At 45.4% G+C, this 24,611-nt stretch overlaps 1 protein-coding gene across 3 annotated transcripts in view; it reads right to left on the bottom strand.

Annotated features, from left to right (window-relative positions):
• The window catches only part of LOC117219019 (uncharacterized), a 72,892-nt gene extending 54,769 nt beyond the window's left edge, over positions 1 to 18,123 (bottom strand). The window contains exons 1-2 of one of the 3 annotated variants that reach the window (XM_033467850.2): positions 17,986 to 18,123; positions 15,350 to 17,128 (exon numbers count right to left, since the gene is read on the bottom strand). In XM_033467850.2, the coding sequence (XP_033323741.2) occupies positions 15,350 to 17,086 (1,737 nt within the window). In that variant the 5' untranslated portion in view covers positions 17,087 to 17,128; positions 17,986 to 18,123. The other 2 variants (XM_033467849.2, XM_033467848.2) reach the window with 2 other exon arrangements.
• Between the last annotated feature and the right edge of the window lie 6,488 nt (positions 18,124 to 24,611).

The following is a 24,611-nucleotide window of genomic DNA, read 5'->3' as shown; positions in this document are numbered from 1 at the left end:
AAATGTATTTACATATAATATAAATACAATTATGTCTCCCTAATTGACGCTCGGATTGCGCAGAAAAATGGACAATTTGGGGAGAGTAGACACGATTATTCGAGCCTCGCGCCTCGTTTTTATAGTTCTTGAGAATCGGTAATTATAAAAACGAGATACAAGACTCAAATTAATCGTATCTCCTCTTTCTAAATTGTCCATTTTTGTGGACAATCTGAGATTGTCAACTTACGCGTTAATTAGAGAGACATTACTGTATTTTTTATTCGGATTAGCATCGAAGATGGAACGAAAAATGATCGAAAATTCAGGAATTATCGACCGAAGCAGTGAACGAGGATCAGAAGGAAGGAATTTATGAGAATTTCCAGGACCAGAAGGGTTTAACTTGGGCTATTTTGGGCTCGATCGAGGGTCCTCCAAGCGTTCTTGAGCTACCTTGGGCTGCCTTGAACTTCCTTGAGCTACTTCAGCTGTTGGTCAGATGTTCTGCATAGCTTCCTCGGCCTGCCTTAATCTAGCTCGGTGTGGACTACGTGTCTTCCAATGTTATAAGTTAACCCTTTGCACTCGAAGCCAAATCAACGGAAAATTTAGTGCAGCTTTTTTTGACCCACGAAAATTACTCCGAAACGCGACACAACAATTTTTAATGGCGCCTTGTCGAAGCCAAATCAACGGAAAATTTAATGTAGTTTTTTCTGACCCACTGCATTTCCATTTTATATAACCTTAGTGCATTTTATACGTATGACATTGAATTTTGTGACAAACGCAACAGTTATCCTTTCAACAGTTCTTCCAAATATGAACAAATTTGATCGATAAAATTATTCTGAAACGCGACACAACAATTTTTAATGGCGCCTTGTCGAACCCAAATCAACGAAAAATTTAATGTAGTTTTTTTCTGACCACTGCATTCCCATTTCATATAACCTTAGTGCATTTTACACGTACGAAATTGAATTTGAAAAACAATTTTGAATGGCGCCTTGCAGTCGCCATTCGAGTGGAAAGCATTAAATCGTACAATCTCTGTTCCAACAATCATTGTTTCCCAACTCTTTGCACTCGGATTTCCACTCTCGGGGGAACATAACAAGACCGCTGATAATTATAGCAGTATCAAAATTTGAAGACATTTGCTTGCAATCTGTATTTAACGCGATCTTATACCTGGCTCTATTCGATACATCGATCGCCGCGTTCGATATCCCAGAAAATCGAGCCACAATCGCATCTCGTTCGTGACATAACTTTTCCTCAGTCCCTTTGCCTCTGTCAGGAGCCACGTTAAGTAGCACGAGACATTGGCAACAGATGGATCTCTGCTCGATCGACCGGCGTTGCATATTCTCTCGGATCGACCCGGCGGCCGTTACGACAGCGATAAGTCGTGACGAACGCCGCGGACTAAATTGTGATTCCCATCGACCCGGTTTTCGCTTCCAGAACACGCAGCCGACCGCGCGCGGGCTTATAAAGAGCATACGAATCTTTATTTGCCCGGCGGACCAAATAAGTATCGCGGTGAAATAGAACATGAAGCGCGACATGCCGCCTCCTGCCCATAAGTGTCGATTTCTAGACGTCCGCGCGACGCGCGCTGGAACGTTCGGCAGAACTCTCGACACGACGCGGAGCAAAGCCAATCGAACGTTTTGGTATCGATACCGAAACGCCGAGGAACGAGAGAAAAATAATTGGAAAGAACGACGAAGAAGTTTGAGCCTCGAAAATATTTACCGAAATTGACCTTTCGCGAAGAAGCTTGAGAATTGAAAGCATTTCCGATTCCCGAAAAATTGTCAACGCGCGCAGACTTTTATCAGTGGACTTCGGATTTTTATCCAGAATCGAACGTGTCTGTATCGATTGTGCAGAACATGAGTTACATAAATACGTACAGTAAATTCTTCCTGATTTTTATAATTGTTGAAACTATAAAAACGTGCCGCGTGGCTCGGATAATCGTATCTCCTCTTCCAAAAATTGTCCATTTTCGTTTACAAGCTGAAGGAAAATTCGGGAGAATTTACTATACTTCTTCTTTTAATGGTTTCAATGGATCGAGAATAACGTAACAAGATTCCGAAATTCTTCTGTTATTTTTATCGATCCGTATTGCATTTATCACAGAAATAAATCGGAGCTTTTTGTTCGCCGACTCGCACAATCAATCTTTGACAAGCTACAAGATTCCTATAAATCGGATATATTCGAAGAAAGCAGCTCGTAACACTTTAGCACAGTCTGTACATTGATTTTGCACCGCTAAATCCTGATTTGGGACGATCGTATCTCTTCTTCCCAAATTGTCCATTTTCGGGAGAATTCACTATACTTCTTCTTTTAATGGTTTAAATGGATCGAGAATAACGTAACAAGATTCCGAAATTCTTCTGTTATCTTTATCGATCCGTATTGCATTTATCACAGAAATAAATCGGAGCTTTTTGTTCGCCGACTCGCACAATAAATCTTTGGCAAGCTACAAAATCACTATAAATCGGATATATTCGAAGAAAGCAGCTCGTAACACTTTAGCACAGTCTGTACATTGATTTTGCACCGCTAAATCCTGATTTGGGGCGATCGTATCTCTTCTTCCCAAATTGTCCATTTTCGGGAGAATTCACTATACTTCTTCTTTTAATGGTTTCAATGGCTCGAGAATAACGTAACAAGATTCCGAAATTCTTCTGTTATTTTTATCGATCCGTATTGCATTTATCATAGAAATAAATCGGGGCTTTTTGTTCGCCGACTCGCACAATCAATCTTTGGCAAGCTACAAAATTCCTATAAATCGGATATATTCGAAGAAAGCAGCTCGTAACACTTTAGCACAGCCTGTACATTGATTTTGCACCGCTAAATCTTGATTTGGGACCACTGTGCAGCGGCGAGGCCAAGAAACGATCGGGAAAGAAAGTTGCCGGCGGAGGACGACTGGGCGGACGATGAAGTGGGTCGTGTTTCTGTCGCGTTTATCATCGATCGTTTCACCTTCTTCGTCAGGAGGTCGTCGCCGGTATCGAAGGGGGGCAGCCAAGTGGGTTGCTCCCCCCCTCCGCCCCCTCGCGTGTATGCATTTGCGTTCGCGCGTGTGGTATCGCCGCGAATTAGCCACGCCGAAAATTTATGCCGCGGGAAAGTAACACCGATTCAATCTCGTGACATTAACACGCGCGTGCATGCTCGCCCCGACGACTTCGCCGCTTCGCGAGCAGAAAACGTCCGACAGCGCTTTTCTTGCCGGGCAGAAAATAAACTGCTTTCAACCCTCGCGAGAGTATCCTTTTTCCTTGGATTCGCGTGAAAGTATTTTTTAGCCTTTGAAGATCGTACGCTTTAAGCTGCTTTAAGCAGCAGGTGGAAAATTATTATTATTATGTTGCGTCGTTCTACGTTGTCGAAGTTATTGTGTCGTTCGGAAAGTTGTTTCGTTCTTTCGCGAGAGAATGAAAGACGATCTTTTTAATGTTACGAGTAAAAGCAATGTTTTCGACATTTTTCTGGTAGCTTTGATATCTTATTGTTTTACATTTGGAAAAATACTGAATCAAGCGTTTCTTTAACACCCTCACAGCATGAAATTTTTATGGAAAATCCATTACGCAATCCGAAAGTGGCGGGTTCCTTAGGTCATTTGAAGCAACTTTTTCCTTTACAACAATTTTCTCCGAGGCACCATTAACGAGTTATTAACGAAAAACAGTGACCAATGAGAGGCGAGCTCGGCTGGCGCGAGGCGACCGAGCTAATGAGCGGAACTGGCATTCGACCGCCTCGACCGCTGACGCCGTTGGCTCGGCCGCCTCGCGGCAGCTGATCTCACCTCTCAGTGGTCACCGTTTTTCGTTAATAACTCGTTAACGGTGCCTCGGAAAACATTTTTGTAAAGGAAGAAGTTGCTACAAATAATCCGAGGAACCCGCTATTTCCGGATTGCGAGACATTTTTGGGACACTCTGTATTGAAAGTATACTGAAGATCATGATGCACGAGTCCAATCAGATATCGATGCATTAGTTTCTCGATTTCAATTGCAACTGTCGCACCAATTTTACGATTCTTAGTTATTCTTATAATTGCAGATAAAATTTACAATGAAATTTTATATGGAAATTTCATACGAAAATTTTGGATAGGAAAACGTGAATTGCTTAGTGAATAAAACAATGCCGAACTACTTCCACGTTGACGTCTTTATAATAAAAAGAAATTTTTTTATAAATTTCATTAAAAGCTAGAAAGAGAAATTTTTATAAATTTTTTAAATCTTTCTTTTGTTTCTTTTTACGTCTTTGTAATAAAGATATTGGAAAATTGTGAATTACTTGAATACGTTAACTATAATATTCTACGTTTATTTTGAGGTATATTTTAGGTATATTTTGTGTTCCATGACGGTTCCCAGAGGATCTAAAACGTCGGACCCATTTAGCCAGGACGATTAAAATTCTCGCGGCTGCGAGTTACGTAAAATGAATTTCGAAACTGTTGGATCGCTTTCGCAGTTCAGGGAAACTGTTCGATTCGCATCTGACGGGACGCGAGCGAAAAAAAGGAAGAACGAGGGGAACAAGAAGTTTCATCGACCGAACCTCGTCGAAAAGCATTTTCGCCGTCGACTAGGTACACGTCGAAGGTCGTATTAATAATTCCGCGCGCTCCCCCTCGAGCCTTCGCCTCTTTTTCCGAAACGACGAGACGTCGAGAACGCGGCGATTCGCGTCGGGAAGCACGATTCGCGGCGAGAAGCATCGCTTTTGATCGACGCGACCATAATACAATATCGCCGGCACGCGATCGCCGGATTCAAAGGGATTGGTTTGTGCGAAGCTTTTGTCAATTATATTATGTCACGAATTACGGTTTCATTAGCGTCGTCCGTCGTTGCCACACGAGACGCCTAACGAGGAGATTTTAATTAAATTCTGTCGCCGGCGAAACGAACCGTCCGGTCTCCCTTTTGCTGCCTTAATTCAACCGCGGGCATTCCGAAACTGGATTATTCGACTATTAAGGCCCCGGCGTTTTAATTACGCGGGACAACATTGGTTAATCGTTCGCGGGGCACGGTAACGCGCGTGCCTTTCGTTTGGCTAGCCTGGTTTTATCGCGTCCACGCCGGTTATACATATTTTCAGCGCGCCGCCCCGTCCGCCGAACAATTTCTTATGTAACGGGTCCGCGTCGGTCGGCTCGTGTCCGTGCCTGTCGGAAAAAACAGCTGGAACGTACACACGCGTATACATATTCGTTGGACCGCGTTAAACCTTGTTTAGGAATTCACGCGGGACATTTATGAGCTTGTTAAAACGAACGGGGAAACGACCGATGCGATTTAACCTTTTAGGTACGGCTGAATTCTGCGCGAGGCTATTTCTCTGGTCGGTAGAGTCTGATGCTGTATATACGGGGTGTCCCAAAAATGTCTCGCAATCCGAAAGTGGCGGGTTCCTCAGGCCATTCGAAGCAACTTTTTCCTTTACAAAAATTTTCTCCGAGGCACCGTTAACGAGTTATTAACGAAAAACAGTGACCAATTAGAGGCGAGCTCGGCTGGCGCGAGGCGATCGAGCCAATGAGCGGAACTGGGTTTCGCGCGCTCCGTCAGCCGTACTCGATTCTTATTGGTCACTGTTTTTCGTTAATAACTCGTTAACGGTACCTCGGAGAACATTTTTGTAGAGGAAGAAGTTGCTTCAAATGATCCGAGCAAATGGATGATGATCCGAGAAATGATGCAAGACATTTTTGGGACACCCTGTAGACTGTTGTAAATCGATGCGAAGACAAAAGAAGCGTGGAACAATGCATATGAAGACGATTATTTGGTTCAAACGATACTAGAGCAAGCCACTATAGTGGCGTGTCGGGTCTAAAAGATTAATGGCTCCGAGAATCCGCGAAACGCTGATCTGCGAAAACGTTAACAGCCTTCGCGAAGCTGCACGTCCAATCCCTAATTCGTTCACGATCCCGCGAATATTTTTAAGCAAAATGAACCTTAAACTCCGCGGACACCACTCAATATCATCGACCTTCTCGCGGAATCTCGATCGAACCGCAATCACTTCAGTGTAAAATAAAAATCTGCCGCCACAAATTTCATTCGCCCTCGAACGTCGCCTTCGCGAAATAAAATCACGGCGACGCGATCGGCGATCACCAAAAGCGACTTTCGACTATCTTTTTACGAGCCGGGTAATCCTCGGGAGCATAACGAACGAGTTCTAACGAGGACGGTTGGTTCAACGAAAGCTGAAATTTCGATTTTTGATTTGAAAGTCTTAAACGAGCGTAGCTCGCGATTTTCGGTCTTCGATGTACATATACGTTCCTGTAAACCGGACGATAAGATCGCCAATTAGCGGGAACGTCTGCCTGTTTAATTAGGCTAAAACGAGTTCGACGAACAGCCAAACCCCCACCGCTCCCCTAGAATTGTTTTCTTACTGGCTCAGTCGGGGCGGCCGAGCACCGATGCCGTAACTTTCCATTTAATACCGATCCGTTCGCGTGAAACTTAATAATCGCGATGATTACGGGCCGCGGATCGTAACGAGCCGCGCGGCATTAACATTACATCAACGTTAATACGCGATAACGTTGATAGCGCGGCCGTCTACGAACTGGAGAGGATCTCTTTTTCCGTCGATGCATCTCGCCGCATAATGCACACCAGGAAATTACGACAGCGGCTCGCGTGCTCGCCGGTGTGTGCGTGCATTCTGGTTACGTCAGCCGCGGCGGAGGTATCAAAAGTGTTGGTGCCTCGTATTGTTAAGCACGCGGAAGAAATCCGCCGACTTCCTATCCGCGGGCTTTTCTCATCGTTTAAGGACCGTGCGAGACGGCCGAAGGTGGAGATCCCTCTTCTCGGCTGCTTCGATCCAGCGGAAGATTAACACCAGCTGCTAAACCCCTGTGTTCTGCTTTTATTCGCTGCCGCATGAGAATATTGCGCGCGGCAATTAAACGGAGCTGCGAACATTCCCCCCGATCCCGGAACCAAATCAAATTATCATTAACAACGCCGGACCGTTACGAACAGCTTGCGAAAGAACTGGCGAAAAATACAACGAAATGGAAACGTAATGTTATATTACGTTTTGCGCGGCGCTCGGCATTTTTTCGCGCGTGTAAACTTTAATTGTTGCACGATACGTTTCGTGCACGCGTTCGTCGAGTGACTGCGAACCTTTCGAACGTGCGTTTCGTGCGGTAATACGGTCATTTGGGTGTTCCGATGGAACCTCTTTGTCTCGCTGACTTTCGCCGAGTTCGAATTAATCGCGAATGTTTTTTGGACTGCGGCGTGTGCTCCGTGTTTCGCGCTTTTCGAGACGTGGCAAATTATTTGCACGATCTTCTGTTAACCCTTTGCACTCGAAGCCGTTTTAACTGGAAATCTAAAATGATTTTTCTGACCTACGCTGTCTCTGTTTTATACGACAGAGCGCATTTTATGCGCGTGAAATTGAGTCTTGTGACTTATACAACAGTTTATCCTTTTAAATTATCCGAATTATTTGTGCGATCTTCTGTTAACTCTTTGCACTCGAAGCCGTTTTAACTGTAAATCTAAAATAATTTTTCCGACCTACGCTGTCTCTATTTTATAGGACAGAGCGCATTTTATGCGCGTGAAATTCAGTCTTGTGACTTATACAACAGTTTATCCTTTTAACAATATTTCAAATCTAAATATTCTGTAAGAATTATTTTGGAATGTGATATAAACATTTTTTAGTGGTGCCTCCGGGTCACCACTGGAACGCAAAGTGTTAATTGTTCTTATTATCATTCCAAGACGCAGAGATGAAAAACAAGATTCGAAGCGAAATGGCTCGACCGAATACAATATGCAAACAAAAGGTAACAATATATTAAGCATGTAAAAAATAAAATATGAATCTAAATACCAAAATGAATCAACTAAAATAAACATAAAATGCGAAATAAAATACGACTGCTATAAAAATTGATTTAAATTAATTCAATTGATTTAAGTCGACTACGTCGATTCTATCACAGAACGAGCGCACCGTACTCGACGAATTACTATGTTCTAGCGTTTCGGACGCGAGCGCGCGAGGTTTTGCTTGGCGAGAAGGAACGAATGGCACTTTTCGTTCCCATTTTTCCACGCGGACAAAAACGGTACTGTTGCGTCGCAACACCGGCAGATTACCTTCCCGAACGAACGGTGTTACTCTAATCACAGCATCGCGAAAGAGAGAGAGAGAGAGCGAGAGCGAGAGCGAGACAGAGAGAGAGAGAGAGAGAGAGAGAGAGAGCGAGAGCGAGACAGAGAGAGAGCGAGAGCGAGAGCGAGACAGAGAGAGAGAGAGAGCGAGAGCGAGACAGAGAGAGAGAGAGAGAGAGCGAGAGCGAGACAGAGAGAGAGAGAGAGAGAAAAGGGGGGAGAGATGCCTTCTCCTCGGTGCGTGCTCGTTGTGTCAGAACATTGACCGTAACGCCCGTCGTTCCCGTTTTTACCCTTTAATGAAACGCGTTAAGAAACCGAGGAAAATTGTCGCTAAGTAAACGGCTCCCCGTAAACGTACCTGCCGCGAGAGGAAGGTTTAAGAAACATGTTGCGTAAGCAGCCATTACGCCGCGCTTCACCGGCGAATATTGTACAATCCGCGCGGCCTTCTGTGTTGCGGCACAAGCGTGCAGGTTGAAAATATTGCGGTGCGTCTGACAATGAGTGACACCGACCGATCGGACAACATACCATTCGCCTCTGCGAATGGAAACGATTTTAATCTGCCGGCTATACGATTTCGAAACGCCGCGTTCTAAGACGCGCAGCGGACTCGCCGGGCATCCGTTTGACTTTGTTCGGCGATTTCTAAATGGGATATTGCTCGTGTCATTCTGAAACTGACCGGAATCTTGTATTTCTATTATATATATATATATGATAGAAGTAAACAGCAATTTCAAAATTTAGTTAAAAATTAGTGTCTCCTATATAGAAGCGACGCGGCACTCGTGTTAAAAACGTGTTACCATACTTCTAAGCAACCTTTGCGCAACATCCGTTCAAGTGATCTCCTTTTTGAGTTTCTCTAACACTTCAATCCTGATAATACGAATTTTATATATAACGAAATAACTGTAATTTCTACCCGATTCCGCTGACTATTTACATTCCCGTGAAAATATCCACAGCTTGTCAGAGTTCGCTACTACCCGATGCTCGAATTCCTTAACCCTTTGCACTCGAGTGGCGACTCTAAGGCGCCATTAAAAATTTGCTACATCTCGTTTCAAAATAACGTCAACATTATCGAATCTGTTTATATTTAAAAATACTGTGCAAAGTGTAATCGCAAAATTCAATTTCAAACGTACAAAAGACACCAGGTTATATAAAATGGAAATACTATAGGTCAGAAAAACTATTTTGTCTTTCAAGTTAAAATTCCGTCGAGTGCAAAGGGTTAATTATCTTTGGAGCCCTGAGCAACGTCCCCAGTTTCCGCGGACCAGTGCGAACATTTTTTTTAATTAAAGCTCGATCCGCGCGCAAGAACGAGCATCGCGGGCCTCGAATCAGAGGGCGAAGACTATTAATCACGGCCCGTCCGGAGGTACACCTACGACCAGAAAATGGTAGAAAGGCGTCCCCGTCGGTACCGGTCGTACCCAAATGAACCACTTATTACGGCTCGGCCCGGTCTAAATGAGTTTCGTTGCAAGTGGACCACGACAAGTTGACTCGCTTTTTACCGGGCCGACAAAAAAGGAGCGTAATCACAGATTTCTCTTCTGGCCCGAGCTCTCGAAACTCCGCTCGCCCGTGGCCGCGGCGAGCCGTCTCGGCTGGAGCGCGTCGATCGTGTCGACGCTGCTCCGAAATCTCCGGGGGACGCGGATAAAAGAATCGCGATCTCTCATCGATCTCTCGTGCACGCGTTTCTCTCGCCGGGTCTCTAATTTCACGCGGCGTCGCCTCGGTCTTCGCGGAGATCCTCGGCCCTCCTAACAAGCTCTCCGCGATTAAATTGCGGAAAACTGGGAGCACCAGTTTTTGGGCCAAAAGGGACGTTCGGTCACAGAGAGGACAGGGCGCATGAATGAAGAGGGCGCGGAGGAATTCGGAAGAGCAGACGCGGAAGAGGCGAGGAGATCCCTCGGAAGACCGGTTTCCCGCTAGGGACACCGAGAGAGAGCACGCTCTCCGCTCGTTGCCGTAATATCGCTTTATCGGATCTACCGTTATGTCGATTCGTTCTGCATCGACGATACGATTCGCCGATGCGGCGCGTCCGCGCGGCACGCTCCGGCGCGGCAACGCCGGAAACGGTGCATCAGGGCCGAGGACGGCTCCCGACGTCATCGATCGACGCCGGCCGACGTCGCCGATCCGAACCGATCAGCCACCTGCACGCCGCGGCGGACAAGAGGTGATCTAACTGTACATCTAACGCTTTTCAAGAGCCGACAGAGTCAAGTGCACCCAGGTACGAGAGCGTGCCTGCGAACACAGCCGTTCGATACGACCCTGTTCGCGGCGCTGGTCAGCCGGTCTCAGTGTCGCAGGCTGATTAGCATAACAAATCGAGGATTCGCGCGAGACCTAAACCCCCCCGCGCGCGCCGAGGCTCTAGGCTAGGCTAAAGAGCTCTACGCAGCTCTTTGTCTCGTCGCTTAGCACCTTATTATTGCACGACCTTTGTGAATAGCGACGCGACGCGACGCGACGATGGCTCGCAGTTAACAGCTGGCGACGCGAACGCGGCGGTCTCGCTCTTCCGCGGCCAGAATCTAGACCGACCATAAGCCGATTTTTCGACACCGTACCCGTCTGACCTTTGGGATTGCCTTTCACCACCCTGGCCCCGGTCGCGCGGTCTATCTTGGTCAGCTGCGTTTCGAAGCAGCGGAACGGGAAATGCTGGAAAAGTTCCGCCGTTGCTGCGGCTGGGAATGTTATCCCGGATTGATTATGGATCGCGCGACATTTCACCGTGGAACACTTTCTTGCGATGCATTATAGTCGCTCCGCGCGCTTTCTAAAGTGTCGCGCGAACGATGCGTTTTACGAGATCGACGAGCACGGTCTTAGTAATTCGCGGTCTGATTGCGCACGAAAATGGACAGTTCGGGAGGAGACAGGATTGTTCGAGCATTGCGGCTCGAATTTATAATTGTTGACAATCGGCAACTATAAAAATGAGTTTCAAGGCTCGAGTAATCGTATTTGTTCTACCCAAATTCTCCATTTTTGTTTACAGGTTAAAGGAAAGTTCGGGAGAATTCACTGTATTTAGCGACGAGGTGCGCCAACTGGTCAAAGTATTTGCTATAATTACAGTAATTTCTCCATAATTTTCGCGCTCAGATTGCGCACGAAAAATGGACAATTTGGGAAGAAGAGACACGATTATTCGAGCCTTGCACCTTGAATTTATAATAGGCGACAATCGGCAACTATAGAAACGAGTTTCAAGGCTCGAATAATCGTATCTCCTCTTCCCAAATTCTCCATTTTTGTTTACAGGTTAAAGGAAAGTTCGGGAGAAGTCACTGTATTTAGCGACGAGGTGCGCTAACTGGCCAAAGTATTTACTTTAATTACAGTAATTTCTCCATAATTTTCGCGTTCAGATTGCGCACGAAAAATGGACAATTTAGGAAGAGGAGAACAGGATTGATCATTTTCATAGTTATGAATTCTCAAGAACTATAAAAACGAGCTGCGAAGCTCGCGTAATCGTATCTCGTCTTCCAAAATTGTCCATTATTGTACTAGTAATGTTTCTCTAACTGACGCTCAAATTACAGTAATGTCTCCCTTACTGACGCTTACGTTGTCCACAAAAATGGACAATTTAGGTAGAGGAGATACAATTATTCGATCCTTGCGATTCATTTTTATACTCACGAATTCTCAGCAGCTATACAAATGAGCTGCAAGGCTCGAATAATCGTATGTCTTCTTTCCAAATCATCCATTTTTCTGCATAATGTGAGCGTCAGTAAGGGAGACATTACTGTATCCACAGAAATGGACAATTCGGGAAGAGGAAATACGATTATTCAAGCCCTGCGGTTTGTTCTCATAATTACGAATTGTCAAGCACTATAAAAACGAACCGCAAAGCTCGAGTCGAATCGTATCTCCTCTTCCCAAATTGTCCATTTTTAATGCGCAATCTGAGCGTCAGTCAGAGAGACATCACTGTACACGTACAGCTTTATTTAGAATGCGACGTATGTTTCGACATTTCACGGAGATTCGCTGCGTTTATCGAAACACCGTATCGTTGTAAACGGGATTACCATAACAGAAAGAAAGTTCCGATAATGCAGTTATTTAAAGCATTCGCGTGGACGCGACCGAATTAATGGAAACGTTGCAGCGAGCCCTCCGTTAAATGATGGCGAGCGGAAATTATGCGCTCCTCGCTGATGGAATCCTCGCGGATCCATTGACAATGTTATACGAGCGGAGAATGTTAAATATCTCCATTAGCTTTCTTTCGATGCAACCGCCGCTGCGGCGCCGTTCTCTTCCATTAAACTGCAAACCCAATCAAGCCCTCCTTTGCGCCGACACGATCAGGGAAGAATCGCCGTGGCTCGCGACCTTTAACATTCGAGATAGCTTCTAGGAACTCGGGGTCGGCAAGAGAAACGGAATAGTATTAAAATCGCGTTAATGAGCGTCGAAAAAAATCGAAGTTCTTAACGAAGTACGCGACGACGATGCCTCGTTATCCCGAGGTATTCCGAGTTCCGGAAGTCGCGCTGCCAAGGTAAACAAAATAATTACAGGGAATTAAAAGTGCGCTCGCTCGCCGGCAACGTAACCAGGTAGGTTCATTCAATCGAACACCGGCCGCTCTCCGGCTTCCTCCTCCTCGGACTCAGTAATGGATGTTCCAGCGTATTCTTAAAAGTGCGTTACACTGTTGCGGCAACGAGGAAGCGCGGCGCACGCTCCCCGAGCGTCACCAATTAGAAGAAAAAAAGCCACGCGAGAATACCTGCACGAATAGGATATAAGTAAGCCGGCCGAGAAATAGGAAGCGGCATTAGATAACAATGATCGTTGCATCATGCTCGCCGTTTATTTACGGCGACGCGTAGGACGAGCCGGCGCAAAACGAGCGCAGAACTTTCTCAGGGCTTCCGCAGGGCACATACCCTCGCGAGGCTGCGATACGCAGATTTTTTCTCTCTAACAAACCAGTCCGCGCGTTTTCATGAATCCCTCGCCTCTAATTGCTCATGCATATTTAACGAACATCTGGGATTTTTTATTCCCCGCTGCAGGCAACACTGATGAAGCTATCGAGCGAATTATCGCGAGAGGAGATCGCTTCCCTCGAGCGACTAGTTTCGTTATAAATAGCTCATTGTTGCCGCGATATCTTATCGACGGTCGAGCGAATCGAGCGAAAAATGTCTCAGGCACGTTTAATTGTCAACCAATTCTGCCCTTACGAATTTCTTGCGACAGGTAGAGCAGGTAGCAGTTGCGCTAGCCGTTGCGTTCTTCTCGAGCGTTTGGCTCGTAGAAGAAGCAAAATCGATCGTCGGAATTGCTTACGTTTCGTTTAAAATTGTTGAACTTACGGAAGGCTGTCTGAATAAAAATCATTGAAACACGCAAAACCTGACAAAAATAACGTAAGATCGGAATACAGTAATGTCTCTCTAATTGACGCCCAGATTGACCACAAAAATGGACAATTTGGGAAGAGGTGATACGATTATTCGAGCCTCGTAGCTCGCTTTTTGCAGTTGTTGACAATTCGTAACTATAAAAACGAACCGCAAGACTCGGATAATCGCATTTCTTCTTCCCAAATTGTTCATTTTTGTTAACAATGTGAGCGTCAATTAGGGAGACTTTACTGTATACATAAAAAATGAAGATTACGTTCGTCACTGACAGCAAGAGTATATTTTTTAATGCAATTCCATCAGCAATTAAAATGCATTCAAAGACATTGGACATGGCCTCGCAGTGACCTCCGACTCCCAGGCTCGAAGATACGCGTTCAAGTTTCCAAAATATCGCGATCAAAGCATTTTTGGAGACTTTTATCGCATTCTGACGACAATTGCTGTACTCTCACGATTATTCGAGCCTCGAGGCTCGTTCTTATATATTTACCGATTGTCGACAACTACTAAAAACGAGCCGCAAGGCTCGAATATTCGTATCTCCTCTTCCCAAAGGATCCATTCTAGTGTACAATCCGAGCGTCAGTAAGGGAGACATTACTGTAACGCGAAAACTTTAATTTGGATAAAAATCTCCCAGGTTCGCCGATACAAGTGAATTCTCTCTAATTTTCGCTTTGATCACACACAAAAATGGACAATTTGGGAATAGCAGATACGATTATTCGAGCCTTGCGCCACATTCTTATTATTACCGAATGCCAACAACTATAAAAACGAGGCTCGAACAATCGTGTCTCCTCTCCCCAAATTGTCCACTTTTCTGCGCAATCCGAGCGTCAATTGGGGAGACATAACTGTATTTTTTATTCGAATTAGCATTGAAGGTGGAACTAGAAATCATCGAAAATTCAGGAATTGCGAAAACTTTAATTTTGATAAAAATCTCCAAGATTCACCGATGCAAGTGAATTCTCTCTAATTTTCGCTCTGATTACACAGAAACATGGACAGTTTGGGAATAGCAGATACGATTATTCGAGCCCTGCGCCACATTCTTATTATTACCGAATGCCAACAACTATAAAAACGAGGCTCGAACAATCGTGTCTTCTCTCCCCAAATTGTCCACTTTTCTGCGCAATCCGAGCGTCAATTGGGGAGACATTACTGTAACGCGAAAATTTTAATTTCGATAAGTTCAGCCGAAATATCGATCGGCTTCAAATTCGATGGGATTCGTCGCGAAACAAGAAGAAGAAGGAGAAAAAAAAGGACTGAATTCGAGAATCGAGAACGCCCTTAACAAGAAAAGTTCCGAGCCGCGCGCGTTTTCTCGCAGTTCTTTGAACCTGTTTCCCGGGTGGCCCGTCTATTTTTACCCCCTCGGGCAGGCTCGCGGTTCTACGCGCGGATAGCCTTCCGCGAGCACGGTCTCTCGCTCGCGGCCGATAAACATCGGCTAATTTAAAGTTTTCATTCGCTTGCCCGCGCGGCGCGGTGTTCGCGCCGAGCTGTTTAGAATTCCGAGGCGGGCAGGATCGGCCGTTAATTGGCACGCAACAGGAATTCCTCGTCGTCGTCGGCTGCGAGCGGAATACGGTATATAGAATATACGTCGGTAGAAAAGCGCGACGTTAGAGATGAGGTGTAAAAATGCTGTGTGTGGCGAGGCACCGACCTGCGAGGATGGTTTCTGCAGAAACGTCGCGATGCCGGCGCGCACCCTGTTTTTGACACCGCGCACAGTTCCCTTGGCACTGCGTATGGCTTCCTTATCGAGGATCTTGTACCCGGCAAAACATTCGTCGGTGTCCTTATCCCCCAACACCATTCCCCTGCTCGCGTCCTTATTGTTCCCCTTGAGCTCGTTCACGTGAAACTTGTAGAACCTGTCGTACTCGTACACGTACTTCTTGCCGGTCACCGGATTCACAGCGGTGTCGGCGTCGCCGGTGTTCACGGATTCCTGAACGATCCGCCTCTCCTGCTCCTGCTTCCTCTCCTCGTACGTGCACTCCTTCACCACCGGCGAGGACAACGGTTTCCCGTTCGGTTCGCAGCCGGGGTCCGGGCTCCTGATCCGCGGCGTCGACGACGCCTTCGACAAAGTGGACGCCGCGGACGGTGACGGCGAGACGCTGCGAGACCCGCTGGACGAGCAGGAATTCGACTCGGCTTCCGGTGACGACCCGGCGACAGACCCGGCGTCCTTGTTCGCCGGGTCCACGTGCTCGGCCCCGTCCGCCAGGTCCAGCCGGTTCAGGCTGAGAACGGTGTCCTTGGCACGATCCTCTATACCGTTCCCCAGGTGCTCCTGATAGTCCAACGATCGACGATCCGGCTCGATTGTGCCGTTCGCGTTGCGACCGACGATCCCGTCGCTCAGGTCACCGGCGTTCAACGAGTCGCAGCTGATGTTGCTCTCGTTGTCGTCGCTGTCCACGTCCGCGCCGCTGCTGGTCAAGCTGCCGGTCCGTTTGTGCTGGTCCGAGGACAGTAGAACGGTGCTGCTCGCGTTCTTTTTCTTCGGCAACGGCGGCGGCGTGCCGTCCAGGTCGCTGCAGGTGCCGCTGTCCAACGTGTCGCTCGGCGAACACTGGCCCGACGACATCACCATCCCGGTCAACGGGCTCTGATAGTTGTAGTAGAAGCAGGCGTTCGACCGGTTGCTGCCGGAATTCAAGGGGTCCGAGGTGTCGCGGTGCACCATGTCCTTCTCCGAGTTGTTGCGATCGTGTTTGTCGTGGTTGTTGTTCTCGTTGCTGTTCACGTTGTTATTCGTGTTGTTGTTGTTGTTGTTGTTGTTGCTGTTGGGGTTGTTGTTGTTGCGCTCGAACGCGTTGCAGCCGACACTGATCCTCACACAGCCGTCACCGGCACCGGCACTTCCACAACGCTGCTCGTTCACCAGATTCGTCGCACTCACGACCACACCACCGTCACGCTTGCTCGAACGTTCGCACGCGTTACCGTTCTCTTTCTCGCCGGCTTCCTGGCCGATCTTCTCGTCCAGCGTCAGCCTGACCGTCGAGATCACCCGGCCGTTCTTCTCGCCGTCCGGATTGATCTTGATCTTAACCACGTGAGCCGCCTGCTGTTGTTGCTGTTGCTGTTGCTGGGGTATAGCAGCCTGTTGCTGGCACTGCGCCGCCGACTTCACGCTGCTCTGCTTACCGTAGCCGTTCGCGGATTGCACTTCCGGGATTCTTCTCCTGCAGGCTGCCGCGGAATCAACGCCAGGAGCAGCGGCCAGTCCGACGAATACCGTTGCTCCGGCCCCGGTGCTCAGAGTGGCCGTGGGGGGACTCGAAACAGTCCGGATTGACACAGTCTGTCGGGCAACCTGACTCGCATCCCGGGCCTGGGCCTTCGCCGGCAGTGTCGGTGGAACGGTCATCGTGGCGGTCTCGTCCATATACACATCCGAAACCACTGTCACTTCTTCATGGAACTACACCTGACCACCGATCGAACCAGCTATTCGGTTGCTCTCTTTACGAACCTTCCCCCACTGTCGCCCGCCCTCTCTCTCTCTCTTTCTCTCTTTCTCTCTTTATGCGTCTCCGTCACTCTGTCACGGTGTCCCTGTGTCTCTCTCCCTCGTTCTTTTTCTCTATCTTTCTCTCTTTCTCTCTCTTTCTCTCTGTCCGCGTCTCACTCGTTCTCTCTTCGAAGACACCTAACAGAGCTCTACAATTTATGAATGAAACCTCCGCGTTAATGAGTGGTCGCCAGCGAATCTAGGAACGCTCGGGACCGTTCCCTTTGAAAGCTGAAAAGGCGCCGAAGGCGAAGCGATCTCCAGACCGTCTCCAGATGGATCGTTCATTCAGGGCACGCTTTGCAACAAGAACTCGTCACTTTCGAAACCGTGGACAAAATTTTTGGGAACGACCGCGACCGGCGATACCTCGATGCCAGTAGTCTCCGCTCGAGAGGAGAAAGGCAGCCGACTCGATCAGGCGCGGCTTTGGTCAGGCGAATCGGAGGATCGGGCGACGACAGCGCGACGCATCGGTGATCGTTATCGCGGCCGGAGGATCAATCGGTCGCATTTACAGCACTCGTGGGACGGCCGTGGTGAAGAGGTCCGTTTATTCGCGCGGGGCGCACCTGCGAACGGCGCGAGTTACAGAAAATCTGTCCCCGGGGACGATTGCGGCGGAAGGGACCGAGAAGAGACAGCGAGAAAAAAAGAGAAAGAGAAGGAGAGAGAGAGAGAGAGAGAGAGAGAGAGAGAGAGGACGAACGAGAGACGGCGAAGGGAGAGCGCAGGTGATCCAGAGAGCAAGATACGAGTGTTCCGACACTTACTGACTGCATATGTCTATCGAGTGCAGCGCATGGTAGAACGAACTCGACGACGATGTCAACGAAGACGACGGAGACGGGGACGGCGATCGTTCACGGTACGGGCCGTCAGTAACTGTACTGAGTGGCTCTGACACTTACTCATGCAGTTTCGTAGGCCGGGTGGGGGGCCAAGTTGGGCCCTAGCGAGGGGGCACAGGGAGTGGGAGCGTCGTCGAGTCGTTTCGCCGAGGAGTGGGGAGGCCGCGGAGCGTTCTCGGTGACTGGTAGCGCGATAGAGAGGGGCAGGAGAGAGGGAGACGGAGAAAGGGCCCGGCGCATGCTGACGATGAGGACGACGAGCGGAGGAGCGAGTGGGACAGATCGAGCCGTGGTGTGGGTAGGTAAATAAGCAGCCAGTGGGACGTGCGAGTGAACAAGTGAACACGTTAGCGAGTGAAAGGACCGGCTCCGGGAGCCTGTGCGGCCGATGAATAAGCGAGAAGGACGTAGAGGGGTGGGGAGAAACGGGGAACAAGGCTCTTGGAAGTCGTCTGGCACGTAAGCACTTGCCGAGGAGGACGTGGCGTCCTCTACCGAGCCAGGTAGAATCGACTATCCGGTTTCTCATTTAAATACCTGTTCTTTACCGTTCACCGGCTTTCTCGTGTGCGCGACCCTGTCCGTGTGCGCTCCCTCCCTCGCTAGCTCGCTCGTTCGCTCGCTCGCTCACGCACCGCGCGTACGTACCTGTTTCCACCTGTACACCTGCCGAATCTCCACCAACACCGACCTCTCCGGCCGCGGCCGGCCTCTCGAGGAGGCCCCAGCGCGGCTTCTCTTCGTGGAAGCTGCGCCGCGTGTGAATGGCCCTGTGAATGGAAAGCGACCGTCGCACGCTGCTCGAAGTTTTCGAGCTTGCCTGACCACCTTACGGCGTGCGATTGTTGCACCGTGGAAGGATCGATCCCGTGCAATACTTTGTAGTATTCTTTTTCGAATTTTCGAGAGATTCGTGGATTTATAATAATTAGGTTTAGTTACCTGGCGTTTTTCTAGGCACATCACGAGATTCATTTTGTTGCATTGGAAATTTAAAAGCAATCTACAGCGGGCCACGAAAGCGTTCGTACATCTTTTAGAACGCTGTAACTATTTTAAAATTGAACCAAGTGACTCAAATTATTTTTTTTTTAGATGATAGAGGGACTAGTTTACTAGACGATGATTGAAATGATGTTTTCTTTTTTTTATTTTGCTATTATTTGGAATGACGAAGAGATAAAAATTTCTCGTTTTTTTAAGTTTTTTGTCTGAGCCTATAACGAAAGTTTGAAAAATGTCTTTCGTAGATCTCGGTAACTTGTATCCATGTTGAAAATTTTATCGAAATCGGTTCACGTTGTTTCGAGTTACGACAAATTGAAGACCGCAAAAATCGCAGTTTCATCGTGCGATTTTTACCAAAAACTGCAAGGAATCTGCAGTTTTTGAAGTCCTTTTCAATGCTTTTATTGCATAGCAAATTTTCAGCTCGAATTTAAGTTACCGAGATCTGCAAAAGGCGTTTTTTAAACTTTCATTACAGGCTCAGATAACCTTGATAACCTCAGATAACATAATCTTGACATAACATTTCCGTTTCATTCCAAGTAATAGCATAATTGAAAAAAAGCTTCTAAATAAACTGGTCCCTGGTATGATCTAAAAAGAATTCAAGTCATTTGCTTCAATTAAAAAAAAAATTATTGCTTTTTAAATGCTGTACGAACACTTTTGTGGCCCACTGTATGCAATTTGATCAATGGAGCTGAAACTGAAAAGTTAAAATTGATTACAGTTGATGCACTTTTAACTCTTCCGCATCGTAAGCATCCTATAAATATTCAGTTTCTTCGAATATATCACAATGTAAATTAATTTCGAAATCGAATGAAAAATTAATAATCAACGTGCGAACGATTCTAATCATACAGTTTGATCAACATCTAGATGTTATTAGCATATGTTACGGTTCCAAAGCATTTGATTAGTCGTTAATTGATAACACAATGTACATAGATAATGAATTATCAGAATTATTCGTCTCGGAACTCATACACTCATACATTTTCTCAATCGAATATATTGGGTTATAATAATATATTTATATAAATTTCAAGATACACGATATATCTGTCTGCTGCATAAAATTCATCTGCATCATCGTGCAGCTTTTGATACAGCGAGGAATTATTTTGGGTTGGGTTATATTATAAAATTATTATTATTATTATTATGTTAAGGTTATGTCAAGGTTATGTCAAGGTTATGTCAAGGTTAGCGAGGAATTATTGGGTTGACAACTAAGTAATCGCCGATTTCAGTTATAGATGTCTCTCACTCCCATTTTTATGATATCCGTAAATGTTATATTATAAAATTATTATTATTATTATTATGTTATATTTTATTATTTGTGAATGTTAGCAACTGGACAAATTGAATGCAGCGGTCAAGGAAAAGCGACCAGAATTGGTCAATCGTAAAGGTGTCATTTTCCAGCAGGACAATGCTAGGCCGCACACGTCTTTGTCCACTCGGCAAAAATTGATGGATATTGGTTGGGAATTGATGTTACACCCACCATATAGCTCTGATCTCGCGCCATCGGATCACCACTTATTTCGATCCCTGGACAATTTCCTTCGTGGTAAAACTTTTAACGACGATGACGCTGTAAAATCTCACTTAACTCAGTTTTTGGCCGAAAAGGATCAGACTTTCTACGAGCGTGGAATTTTCAAGTTGTCAGAGAGATGGCAAAAGGTCGTCGAACAAAATGGAAAATACATTGCAGATTAAACTTCGTTCCAAGTAAAAAAAATTTTTTATTTCATTGAACAAATCGGCAATTACTTAGTTGCCAACCCAATAGCTTTCAACAGTTGCGAATCATTGTTTCGGACCAGTTATCGCGCGGCACGAGAAGTTCGCCGTTTCTCGGGAATCTTCAAGAGAGTTTTTCGTCGGAATTGTTCGAAGCAGCATCTTGTTACACAACCGCTCTCGTCTTTTGTTTCCCCGTGTAAACGACCGTGTAATTATCCTCGCGGAAGCCAGAGCGCGTGTAATTCTTTAATAAATTCGTCGCGGGAGAGGTTGCCTGATAAATGATACTCGTGTTTTCTGGAGCTCCCTCGCCTCGCAAGGGAGAATTTTCTATTCTCGCCGAGAGATGGGTGCGTCCGAAAAAGATCGAGCGTCTCCCGAAACGCTGTTTCTATCGAAAAAACGGCGTTCGATGCCGGCGTCGAAATCGAAAATTAATTGTCGTCGAATGTTAAACGCCGCGAAAGTCTTTCTTTCATGCTCTGGTTGATAATAACGCGGAGATATAATTAATTACTGTCGGTTTCGAAAGCGAGGAACATGGTTTTCAGCCTCACTTCGGCAATTTTACTTTCGCGATTGATTATCTGCGTCTGGGCTGCGCGTGGCGGGGATATTCTACTTATGAGCAGAGGAGCAGGGTCATGGATCATTTTACGGATTCCGTCGTGTTGCAACGCGATCGGAATCTTTTTCTTCCTTAATGAAAGTGTAATGCGGACAGAATCTGCTCTGCTGAACGATTTTTTTTAATGAAAATGAGAACGGAGGATACTCGAAAAAAATACTACGAAAAATAAAATTTGGTGCAATTCAAGTACAATGTCGTGGTAATTTGACGAAATTAAACAAATGATTGAATTAAAAATTTAATAATAAGTAAGTAACTAAGTTAGCAATAAAACTAATAAATTAATAGCAAGTATTATTTAATAGCAAATAATATAAATTGATATAAATTTTCAACTCGACTCGAACTAAAATTATTATATATAATAATAATTTAAATTCGAATAACTAAAATTATTATATACAATAATAATGTATAAATTCGAATAACTAAAATTATCATATTATTAAATTTTAGTCCAAGGAAGTTCGAGTCGAATCACTTCAAACCGTGTACCCATGTTAAAAAATTGCGATTCCGAGAAAGATCACGATAACATTCGAATTTGAAGCTACGTAGCTAAATTTTGTTAATTATCGTGACACTTTCATGAAACTGTTTACCGTTTCGGACGCTCAAATACTTGACAGATGCTTAAGCTCGCTGATTATAAATTCCTAGAAATCTGAAGAAAGTTTGTCGCTTATATGTATCTTCGAGAGTTTCTATTTACAGAATTGCAAATCGTAATTAATTAACGCGATTTATTAACGCGTATTTATTAACGCGATTCTATAGTTTTTGCGCGAATATCCTGATACCGGTGCATCCCCGCGTTAAGATCAGCGAAGTACATTAATTAGGATTAAAAAGTTGAACGAGAAATATCGTATTAAACTCCGTAAAGAGTTGTTAAGGTTATATTTAGACTGGCGACCGCACGGGATCTTTCTGTTTGGCAACCCTGCCGATGCCGGTTCGGATGTTCGAGAGGGAAGATTCGAGAAACCTGGCATAAGTGCGACCTGTTCGAGGAATTCCGGGGTTATTTTTAGGAATGACACACCGTGGGATCCGAGAATGCGCACAAATGCAGAAGAAAGAAGGCGCGGAAAGAGCCGTGCATCTAATGAATAATCGAGACGCAATCGCCGACAGTAATGTACACGGTGTCCTACAGTTTCTCGAACGAACAAGAGAAAAAAAAACTGTAATATTTTATTATTAAGCACAGAATCAAACTTCTATGCTGAAATTAAATCAATTTCTTTCGAATTTTTTGTACAGTAAATTCTCCCTAATCTCCGCTCAGATTGTGCACGAAAATAAGTTATTGACGATTCGTGATCTTTCTAGCATGTGCTTCCGATCTGTATAAAAAGACCGAATCTGTATTTTGTCTATTTTATTATTAGATACACAATCAAACTTATATGCTGAAATTAAATTATTTTCTTTCGAATTTTTTGTACAGTAAATTCTCCCTTATCTCCGCTCAGATTGTGCACGAAAATAAGTTATTGACGATTCGTGATCTTTCTAGCATATGCTTCCGATCTGTATAAAAAGACCGAATCTGTATTTTGTCTATTTTATTATTAGATACACAATCAAACTTATATGCTGAAATTAAATTATTTTCTTTCGAATTTTTTGTACAGTAAATTCTCCCTTATCTCCGCTCAGATTGTGCACGAAAATAAGTTATTGACGATTCGTGATCTTTCTAGCATATGCTTCCTATCTGTATAAAAAGACCGAATCTGTATTTTATCTATTTTTTCTATTTTGTCTATTTTGTCTATTTTGTCTATTTTATTTGCAAGCTGAAATAAAATGAGGAAGAATTCACAGTATTATTTAAAACTCGATAGAATTATCAAGAGAAAAGACAAACGTCCATGCAACTCCTGTACCTCGCGAACAATACAGTAATGTCTCCCTAATTGACGCTCAGATTGTCCACAAAAATGGACAACTTGTGAAGAGGAGACACGATTATTCGAACCTTGCAGCTCGTTCTTAACTATAAAAACGTAAAAATTCGTAACTATAAAGACGAGTTGCGTCCATTTTCGTGTAAAATCTGAGCGGCAATTAGGGAGAATTCACTATAAATCCACAACGAATACTACAGTCACCGCTCTAAGGTTGGGCATAGCTTCTTGTATTTGCTAAAATCTTGATATCCGGCAGAAACGTCGAAAGGTTTAAATGTTAAACGTCTCAATTTCCTGCACCTTTCATTTGAAACGTACCCCGTTTCACATCGAATACAGCGCGCGCCGTCTAAGGCGTATGCTAAAATCCGAAAGTCAAGCTGGTATTACGACTTTCATGGTAATAGCCGCGGCAACAGTTCCTCTAAGCATGTACCTTTTGCACCGTCGGCCGGGCCGACGATTAATATTAGGTCTACCGGAAAGTTCTGTCCGATAGTGTCACTTCGAGTTTCAATCCATATGCGCATGTTGAATTGTGACATATACGACTATCTCTCTTTATCATTGCATTTACACGCATGTACTCACCTAAATAAACTGAAACAAAGATGTCTCGTGTCATTATTAAGCGAGACGCGATCGTGAAAACATGGCTACCGATGATAATGCCGGACCACATGCTGCTTTGGCGACTCGTCGGAAAATCGCAGAGCTAGGCTGGGAAATTCTGTCGCATCCACCGTACTCCCCAGACCTAGCACCCTCCGATTATCACTTGTTTCTCTCTTTGCAAAACATTTTACAGGAAAAAAAATTCAAAACTGAAGCTGATGTCAAGCAAGCACTAGTCGAGTTCTTCACCTCCAAAAATAAATCATTTTTTAAAAATGGCATTTACAAGTTGCCATCACGCTGGCAAGGAGTCATAAGTAACGATGGAAAGTATACTCTACAATAAATATTATTAAATGAATGAAAATTGTGTTATATTTCAATTCAAAAACGGACAGAACTTCCCGGTAGACCTAATATATAGGTCAGATCGTTACATTATCACCGAGATGCCCGTTTCACCGAACGGTTCTCGGGCGATTGTTACCGGTCCGCGTCTTCGGAGGACACTGGCCCCGTCGATTCGACGTCCGCCGCCTATTTTACCCGATAAGTAAGAGCCGGCTGAAAGGAAAGGAATGTCCAATTTAATCGGTCCGGGTGCCTGTAAATGG

Source organism: Megalopta genalis, chromosome 4 (assembly GCF_051020955.1).
Source record: "Megalopta genalis isolate 19385.01 chromosome 4, iyMegGena1_principal, whole genome shotgun sequence".
Lineage (NCBI taxonomy): Eukaryota > Metazoa > Arthropoda > Insecta > Hymenoptera > Halictidae > Megalopta > Megalopta genalis.
The sequence above is the reverse complement of the archived record's forward strand: the minus strand, read 5'-3'. Positions and strand labels throughout refer to the sequence as shown.